Source organism: Equus caballus, chromosome 12 (assembly GCF_041296265.1).
Source record: "Equus caballus isolate H_3958 breed thoroughbred chromosome 12, TB-T2T, whole genome shotgun sequence".
NCBI classification, from domain to species: domain Eukaryota; kingdom Metazoa; phylum Chordata; class Mammalia; order Perissodactyla; family Equidae; genus Equus; species Equus caballus.
The window spans coordinates 43,075,754-43,085,245 of NC_091695.1; the positions used below are offsets into that span (position 1 = coordinate 43,075,754).

At 56.7% G+C, this 9,492-nt stretch overlaps 1 protein-coding gene across 3 annotated transcripts; it reads left to right on the plus strand.

Annotated features, from left to right (window-relative positions):
- Nucleotides 1–1,146: 1,146 nt before the first annotated feature.
- TSGA10IP (testis specific 10 interacting protein) lies at nt 1,147–9,297 on the plus strand. Of its 3 annotated transcripts, XM_001491029.5 has the most exons (8): nt 1,147–1,366; nt 2,083–2,225; nt 2,322–3,046; nt 3,208–3,355; nt 5,028–5,198; nt 8,018–8,117; nt 8,333–8,457; nt 9,147–9,297. In XM_001491029.5, the coding sequence occupies exons 1-8, from the start codon at nt 1,220–1,222 to the stop codon at nt 9,268–9,270; spliced, it is 1,683 nt and encodes a 560-aa protein (XP_001491079.2). In that variant the 5' UTR covers nt 1,147–1,219; the 3' UTR covers nt 9,271–9,297. The 3 variants fall into 3 exon arrangements, 2 of the variants coding, with proteins under 2 accessions (XP_001491079.2, XP_023510244.1); XR_011424124.1 differs by lacking the exon at nt 8,018–8,117 and having other exon boundaries at nt 1,199–1,366; XM_023654476.2 differs by lacking the exon at nt 2,083–2,225 and having other exon boundaries at nt 1,216–1,486.
- The last annotated feature ends 195 nt before the right edge of the window (nt 9,298–9,492 follow it).

The window sequence follows — 9,492 nt, forward strand, 5'->3', positions numbered from 1 at the left end:
CTTTTTTTTTTTCTGGGATTTACTTCCGTGACCTGCCTCGCTGGGGCCGCACCATTGGCTAATTAATAACAACTCTTACATAGCCGTTACGAGCCGTGGAATGTTCTGTGTGCATCTGTATATATTAACTGATTTAGCCCTCACCGCAGCCCTGGGAGGTAGACACGACTGTCACCAGCCCCACGTTGCCCGTGAGGAAACAGAGGCCCCCAGAAGGTACGTGATGAGTGGAGGAGCTGGGATGCAGACCCCAGCGCTCCCTCTGTGCTCTGACCATCATGCTCTGTTGCCTCCCGATAATGAGCAGTTATTATTAGCGGTAATAAGAACAAACGTTTACCGAATGCGTTGTCTTTGTGATTTCATTTAAACCTGGCAACAAACCTACAGGATGCGCCCGTGATTCCAGGTTTGCAGAGGGAGAAGTGACTTGCCCAAGGTCACAGAGCCGGTGAGAGCCCGAGCCGGGCCTCCAGCCCTGGCCGGACGTTCCATCTGCAGGGCCTCAGCTCAGCACCATGTCCCTATGCTGCTGGTCGTAGTGTTGGTAACAGTAGTGGTCAGTGCTGGGCGTCCCGCGGGGATTTACCAAGTCAAGCATTTTTCAAGATGCTTAGAGGTTCGGAGTAAGATTGAAAGGCTCTGACTCCCTCCAGAGCCTCCTCCAGGCTCTGGTTTGCCAGCTGCCTTTTTCCTGGGCATGGCATTCAACTTCCTGGCCTTTCCCACCCTGTCAGGGCCTGGGAGGGCACGTGGTTTGAACAGTGTCTTGTGAGAGTTCAGTGTGGCTCCCATGGGGCCTCAGCCGGGGCTGGGGGGCAGCCCAGGAGGCGGGTGGAGGGAGAGGGCCCGCCTCAGGGGCATCTGGCCCAGTTCATAGGGTGTGAGGACCCTTCCAGATGGCTGAGTCCTGAGCTCCCATTTATAGATAGATGGGGACACAGGCCAAGCGAGGTCAAGGATCTTATACCAGGTCAACGGGGAGTCCTGCAGAGTCAAGAGCAGAGGCAGGACTTGGCCCTGGGTCTCTGGACTCCTAGGCCTAGACTATTCCTCAGTATTCTGCTGAACTCTCTTCCCTCTGAGGAATTTGGCTTCATATACCTTGGCTGACGCTTCCTGGCCAGCTTTTTGCCAGAGCCCTGGAGCCTGGCTGAGGACTGGTCGCCATAGAGATGGTAGGGAGGGCAGTTCCAAGGCTGGCATATGGGGGTGGGGGATGGGGCAGGATGTCAGTATGCTAAACACCCACCAACAGTCGGTCAGGACCACACTGGGGAGACCAGGGCAGGACACACGGCTCCAGGATCCAGGGACACCCACAGGGCTGCTCAAGCTTCTGGCCGGCATCTCCCAGACTGAGCAGGTGAGGGAGGCTCCGTGGGGGGACTTCCAACTGCCTAGAGGCAGGCTGGCTCTCTGGGTCAGGGGAGGCCAGGGCTGAGGCAGGCCCTTGAGAAGCCATGAGACTGGAGCTGAGGCCCAGGTAAGAGTTAGGGGGGCCCAAGGGGGGCAGGAACCTTGGGGAGGCCTAAAGGGTGTGGGGCGAAGACAAGGATGATGCCCGGGGATGACTCCCAGACTTCCGTTGGAGCAATTTAGGGAACACTGCAGAGGAGCAGGGTTTCGGGAAAGATAATGAGTTCCTTCCACCTTGGCTTAGTAAGTCCAGGGCCCTGTGGGGCATTCAGAAGAGCCATCCAGGGCCCAGAGGCAGCGCAATGCACTGGTAACTAATCCAGGCCCTGGGGACAGACACAACGTGTTCAGGTCCTGGCTCTACTTACCGGCTGTGTGACCTTAGTCAAGTGATTTCACCTCTCTGAGCCTCAGGGTTCTCATCCCCATGATGGGGTCATAGGGTCCTTGAGTTAATGCGTTAATGCGTGAAAGTCCTGAGCACCCAGCAGGTGCTGAGTAAATAGCTATTTTAGTATGAAGAATTGAGGTCGTGATCAGTTTCAGGGCTAATGAGGGCAGAGGGGCCAGCCAGGGTGCATAGAAGAAGAGGGTCCCTGGGGGAGGTGTGAGGTGGTCCAGGAGGCTTCTCGGAGCTGGACCTCCTCTCCTGTCTTCCCCCAGGGGAGTCTTGGGAGCAGTGATGGTGTAATTCAGGGCCAGCAGCAGAGGTCTCAGAGCGCAGAGCAGACCTCAAAGAAGGACCAGAAGGACCGGAGGCCTAGGGGCCAGAACAAGAAAGGGCATGGCTGTGCTGAGGCTGAGGAGTAAGCAACTGCGGGCGGGGCTGGGAGGGATGCTGAGTGTCAGGCCCCGCTGGGGGCCGGCGCCCTGACTCTGCCCCCTGCCCTCTCCCTCCTCAGTCTCTTCCCCTCTCCTCCTCGGAAACCCTCCTTCCCCTTCCAGTGGGCCTGGGAGAGCTTCAGTGCAGATGGCCGGGCTCTGCTTCAGTCTGGCTCCTCCTCGGCTCCTGGCCACCAAGACCTGCCCTTGCCCCCAGTGGTCCCCCAGCACAAATCCAAGTGCAAGGCCACAGCCAACCTCCTAGAGGCCCCTGGTTTCTGCTGGAAGACGGAGGTTCTAAACCTGGAGAAGAGACAGCAACTGAGGTCCCGGGGCTGCATCTCCATCCCGCCTGGCAAAGGAGAGAGCCAAGAGCTGGAGCCGCCCAGCGAATGTGGCCTCCAGCTTCCCGAGAAGAGGCCAGGATCAGGATCAGAATCTGAGGAGGCCGCTGAGCTGGAAGCCCCTGGTGCTGAGGAGGCTGAGAGGGGTCTGAGCCCTAGGGAGCTGCCCCAGCTTGCCAGCAGGGGCTTGATCTTGGAGGAGCAGTTTGCAGAGGCCATAGAGGAGGCTGAGGAGGGGGCACAGAGCACCCCCCACAGAAGGAGGGCCAGTTCTCAGAGAAAGGGGCGGAATTCTGGCAAGGAGGCCTCAGATGAGGGTGAACCGCAAGGCCAGTGGAGCAGCAGCGCCAGCTCCAACATCCTCCGAAGGCCGCGGAGGAGGAGGTCACGGGCCAAGGAGCTGGAGGGGCCGTGGGACCTGGAGAAGCTACAGAAGCCGTTACAGCCAGACTTTGACAGTGGTGAGTGTGGGGCTCAGCGCCTAAGCTCCCTAGGAAGCTTCAGAGTGTGGGCAGAGAGGTCGGGGAGCCGGTGGCCTGGACCAGGAGCTCAGACAGGGCTGGGTGGGATTGCCCAGTGGGCTGGGAGAGAGGGTAGTCCTTGACCTCTCTCCTGTGGATAGGCCCCGCAAAGCAGCCCTGGAAGGTGCTGCAGGCTGCCGTCCAGGCTTCCCACCTGAGTGGGAAGACCCGTGCCTTGGGAAATGACGAGACTTTCCTGTTTGCCAACTTCCCTAACCGCACCTTCCACAAACGACAGGAGGCCACCAGGTAAGTGGAAGAAGAAAGAGGGGGGAATCCACGAGCAGGGAGCAGAGAAGGGGCCAGTTCTCCAAGAGACACTGTCATTCATCTTCTCATCCATTCCTCCACTTACCCGTTCACCCAGTCTTTCTGATCACCCAATCATCTATTTAGCCAGCCAGCCAGCCACCCGTCCACCTGTCTGTCTGCTTGGCCAGCTGTCTATTGACACAGCCGCTTTTCATGCAGTTCTCATCTTCTATCCATGCATTAATCTGTGAACTAAGTGATTAATGCAACAGACACTGAGGGATGGTAAGGGCCTGAACCAGGTGGCCGTGTGAAAGGAAAGAGGGGGATCCATTTAAGAGATATTTGGAGGCTGGCTCAGTGGGACCCTCGGTTCTTACCCCATCATTCCCTGCTTGAAACCCTCCCATGCTTCCTAGTGCCCTTGGGACAAAGCCCAGATACCTTAGCAAGGAGGCTCCTGTCTCCCATGACAGCTGGTCAGAGCGGCTGTGCCCCATGCTCTCCCTCCCTCTTGTCCTGGGACTGCCCCTCTCCCTCATTCACCCGGCTAACTCAGGTGCATCTTTCAACTCCCAAGTCAGGTGCCCCTCCAGGAAGCCCTCCTCTGTGCTCGCCTCCATCGTGGCTTTTGCCACCCTGCATTGCACTGGAGTGCTGGGCTGTCCGTCCATCCCTTCTATGGGTTGAGGGCTCCCTGAGGGCAGATGCCAGATCTTATTGATCATGGCCTCTCTGGTGCCCTACACAGGACCTGGCACATAGTTGGTGCTCAATAAATATGTGCTGACTGAATGACTGCATCTATGCCTTTATTTGCCTGTCAGTCCATCTTCCTATGGGACCACAATTCAATTATGCATGGATTCGCCAATGTTGAGTTTCTGGCTGTGATAGGCACTGTCCTAGGTGCTGGAGATACATTGGTGGTGAACAGGACAGACAAGGAACCCTCCTCTCATGAGGCTTACCTTCTACTTGGGAAGAAGGATAATTAGTAAAGAAATGACCAAAATGTATAGCTAGAGACTGAAAATCCCTGGGAGGTAGATGGGGTGGTCAGGAATTCTCGCTTTACTTGACATTTCAGCAAAGACCTGGTTGACAAGAAGGAACTGGCAATGAGATCTGGGAGGAGAATGTCCCAGGTCCAGCTAGGTGCTGTCTGTTCCACCATCCAAACCATTCATTCATCCCTTCATCTGCCCATTGATCCCGTCACCATTTTGTTTCTCTTTCTCATCCATTCATCCATTGGTCTGTCCCTCAAACCAAAAGGCATTCACCTAGTTCCTACCAGATATGGGGGTGAGAGGGAAGAACGAGATCTGGCCCCCGCCCTCCAGAAGAGCTGCTTTGCAAGTGAAAGTTAGCAATACAGGTGAGGTCACAGGTGTGGGCATTGAGCTCCACAGGGCGCAGGACGTTCAGAGTTGGGACACACCGCTGGCTGGAGTGGGTAGGAGGCTTCCAGGAAGAGTGGAGAACGGCCTTGAGCTGGGCCTGAGGGCCGAGCACTTCCACGACAAAGCGCATCCCCCAGGCCCTTGGCTCTCTGGGCTCCTGCCATCCCTCCCTCCAGGCCCCGTCCTCCCCTCCCCGCCCCGACCCTCCATGAGGTTCCTGCTCCCTCAGACTTCTCCCACGCCTCTTCTTTCCCTCTCCCCAGAAGCCTGCTCCAGGCCTGGGAGCAACAGCAGCAGGAGGAGCGGCAGCTGGCTGAGCGGCGGAGGGCCCGGGAGCAGCGGGTGCAGCAGCAGGTGTCTCGCTGCCTGGCGGCCTACGCACCCAGAGGGAGCCGGGGGCCAGGGGCTTCCCAGCGCAAGCTGGAGGAGCTGAGGTAGGAGGCCGGGGCTGCGGAGGGCCTGGTGGGGAGAGCCAGGGAGGCAGTGCGAGGTGTCAGACAGGGACCAAGGAGAGCCAGCGCTCGCCTGCCCTCAGGGCTGAAACTCCCCGGCCATCCTCCCGCCCCAGCAGGCTGGCAGCACTTGACACTAAGCCATGGGAGGACAAGGGGCTGGGCCACGGTCACCCAGTTAATAATAAGCCCTACAGCTGTGGAACGCTCAGGTTAAAATGTTCTACCTGCATTATTACACTTTCCAATCTTGGTTTTCCAATTTCAAGTGCCAGGCATGCTTACTATAAAAAATCAAATATTACCAAAATCATTCTTGTAGAACGGGAAGAGCGCCTATGATCCCACTGCTGGAGACAACCTCTGTTCATGGTCAGGTGAAGAGTCATCGGTGTTCTTCTCTTCCTATAGTTTGACCGTTAAAAAAAAGGCGAATGCATCCTTAAAAGCAAATGTTTTTTAGATTCGTAACAGGCCCATGAAGTAGGTGTTATCACCACTCCCATAATTCTGCAGAGGAGGAAACCGAGGCTCTGAGAGCTTCCATAATTTGCCAAAGGTCCCAAGTGAGCAGCGAGGCTGGGATTCCAAGGCACGCAGCCATTTAGCCACCAGCTACACTGCCTCAGAGCGCCGAATACCCCAACTTTAAATAATGTGCCCCAGGATCTTCCCCTAAAGTCCAACCTAGCAGAACAGGTAACACAAATAAAAATGATCATCAATGCCATTGACCTTGAGCACCTACTGGGTGCAGCTGGCACCGGGGCAGCCCTTTCCACACCTCATCTCCTTTCGCCCTGGGAGAAGCATGAGGTCATGGCGAGTGGGCTGCTGCAGAGAGACAGGAGCATTCCTGCCCTGCGGGGGGCTACCGAGGACTCAGTGGGGCCCTGACCACCTGCTCTTTGAGGCTCAGCCTTATCACCGCCAACTTCTCAGATGAGGAAAGCAGAGCCCTTGAGAGATCAAGTGTGTGTTAAGGGAATTCTTGGCCAATGATCGGGGAGATGCCTTCTTGCCAGACTTCAAGTTCATTGTTTTTTTTAATAAGGCAGGAAGCGTAAGGTTCAGAATTCTGAGGGACGGACGTCAGTGAGAGGAATGTCGTAAACACACCCCTTTTATTTTCTCCTTGTGAACAGATGTTTTCCATGGGGTCTCTCAGCCCTTACAGCCTGGGGACTTTGCTCTGTCTGAACTGCTCTGGAGTCTCTGTCCTGCCCAGAAGGGCAGGCACAAAAGAGGTCGCCCTGTGGTAGGCAGGCAAAGTGACTTCCTTTTATTCGGAGATGACAGACAGGACTGGCGTCCACTGAAACCACTTCCCTTCTTGCTTGGGGCTCCAAGACATGGGCTTCCTCTCAGTTCTAGCAGAAATAGCATCAAGAACCAAGCAGGAAAAATGCCTATGACATCACGGGCAAGACAGAAACTGAATGGCAGCTCACATGTCCCCCAGCCCTCACCCCTTGTAACTGCTGTGAATTCCCTCTCCAATGGTGAAGATCTCTTGGTGCAGCAACTTCTGTTCCTGACCATGGTTTTCAAACCCATCCCTTTTTCTTGAATGGAAGAATGTTCCTTCCTGGCACATAGCCAAGGGTCCTGGCCCACGAGCCCGGCAAGGCAGTGTTTCTCCACAGAGCCCAGCACACTTGCCGGAGGTCCCAGCACAGGTCTCAGAATCTTGCCTGCTTCTCCCCTCCTGTCCTAAGTGTGGCTGCTGCCACCAGCCATGTGGCTTCTCTTACGTGCTTTACAAAGGATGCCTGGTCCTGTGTGTGGTCTGGCCAGAGAGCCCCTCTTGCTGCCAGGATGCTCACATTCTTGAGCAGACACATTCACAAACTGGTTTTGTTTTTTTGTTTTTGGGTTTTTTTTTTTAAAGATTGGCACCTGAGCTAACATCTGTTGCCAATCTTCTTTTCTTCCCCCCTTTTTCTTCTCCCCAAAGCCCCCCAGTAATAGTTGCATATTCTAGTTGTAGGTCCTTCTGGTTGTGCTGTGTGGGATGCCACCTCAGCGTGGCTTGATGAGCGGTGCCATGTCCGCACCCAGGATCCGAATCGGCAAAACCCTGGGCCGTGGAAGCAGAGCATGCGAACTTAACCACTTGGCCACGGGACCAGCCAGACAAATTGGGCTTTTGTAAATGGATTTGTGCTTCCTCAGTGGACCCCTGATCTTTTTGGGATGTGTTCTTTCATTTGCAACACATTTCTTTGGTTCTTCTGTCCCATTTTCTAAGCTATCTGTTTACCAGAACCATAGAGGATGCTGACAAGCTTGCCCAATCCGTGCTGTGGCACAGAGAAGAAAACTGAGCCCAGAGCCCAGAGTGGGGCCTTGCCCATGGCCTCAGCTTCCCCCTCACAGGTGCACTGTGAGAGGGTGCAGGGGTGTGGACACCAGGAGAGGGGAGACTTGCAAGCAGATGCACAGTTGCTCAGAAACCAGTGCTGGCCCCTCTCCCTTGGGGGTGGCCAGGAAGCTGGGGGAGCCCTGGCTGCACGGCCTACAGACTGGGCTCAGAGCTTAGTCCTTCACTTCCCAGCTGTGCAACCTTGGACAGGTCCCTCAACTCTTCTGAGCCTCAGGCACATCCTGGGTAAAATGGGGCAAATAATTCCCACCCCACTGACCTCAGGAGGAATCCAGGGCGAGGATGGGAATGAAATGGCTTTGCATAGGCCAGGGCAGAAAGACAGAAACATCAAATCCTTAGCGAGGCTGCGTGGGCTCAGGAGTGGGGATGGCTGTGTCCACGGTTCGCTGCCCAGAGGCCCGTCTCCCCACAGGCGCCAGCAGCGACAGCGCTTTGTTGAGTACCAGGCCGAGTTGCAGGATATCCAGCACAGGGTGCAGGCCCGGCCCTACCTGTTCCAGCAGGCCATGCAGGTGAGGGCCGGCACCTGGGCAGGCAGGTGGCCTCCCTGAGAACAGGGCTCCACCCTGGCTGAGTGGGTAGGGAAGCGAGGTGGGAGTGGGCCCTCTTAGATGGGACCCCTGGCTGCTGCCCATCTGGAAACCCTGGGACCCCCTCAGTAATCAGAGCCCCACGGTGTCCCCGGCAGCCCTGGTGCAGAGCGGGAACCCCTCCTCTCTCTTCTCAGGTCAACGCCCGGCTCAGCGTGACCCGGCGCTTCTCCCAGGTGCTGTCGGCACTGGGAGTAGATGAGGAGCAGCTGCTGGCGGAGGCAGGAAAGGGGGACATGGAGGGCACCTCCAGGAAGCCCAGGTGAGGCCGTCTAGCAGACCAAGGAACCGGCCCTGCCCAGCTGCAGGGAGAAGGGGCACATCACCAGCCCTCCGAGCTCTGCAGTCTCCCCCAACTGTGTCCCTGCCCTGGGCAAAGGAGGCGGGACTCCGTGGGCAGCCACATTGATCCACCCTCCATCTACACTTCGGTCCTGCCCCCGCCACCCCCCGGGCGTGGGGGACTAGCTCTAGCTGTCAGCAGGGCCTTCCCCAGGCCCTGTTCTGCATGTCACCTGAGGAAGGCAGGGCCAGGGTTATTTCCCCTACTTCCCAATGAGGAAGCTAGGGGCCTAAGGGGCAGGGTCTTGCCCAGGGTTACAGAAGCAAATAAGCAACAGAGCCAGTCTGGGAATCCATGGCCATCCGAGTGGCCACACACCAAGCCCCAATTATGGGCTGGTACCCACGCCAGTCACCTCAGGTATACTGTCCCTTATTCTTTAGAACAACCTGGGGGCAGAGCAGGGATTATGAAGCCCAATCACAATAAGCAAACTGAGGCTCAAGGAGGGGAAGTCACTGGCTCAGGGCCACACAGCAGAGGAGCCAGATTTGAACCCGCATCATCAGTGACAACAGCCTTTCCCCTCCTACAGCCCAGGTCACCTTGGGCATGAGGGTGGGGAGCTGCAGGGCCCAGTGGCCTCTATCTGTGTCTTCGTCTTTAAGGAGCCACAGGTCAACAGGGATGAGAATGGAGCACTCTTCTCAGAGCTCCCCAAGGACAGAACCCACGGGCAGCCAGCCTGACAGGCACTCCATCCCAAGCCCAGACCAGGAGTCCAGTCCCTGAGATAAAAATTAAATGTTTTATGGAAAATATAGTGTGGGATTTCTGGTCGTAGTGAGAAGAGGCTGCGCGTTGGGAGGAGGAGGTGGCAGGTGGGCAGGCAGCTCACTTAGCTTGTTCCCACATCCCCCAGGAGCTCCGGCTGTTCTGGCTGCCCCCACCCAGCAGACACTCCTGAGGGGTGGGACATCTCAGAGAGCAACAGCTGGGACGCCTCCACCCCTA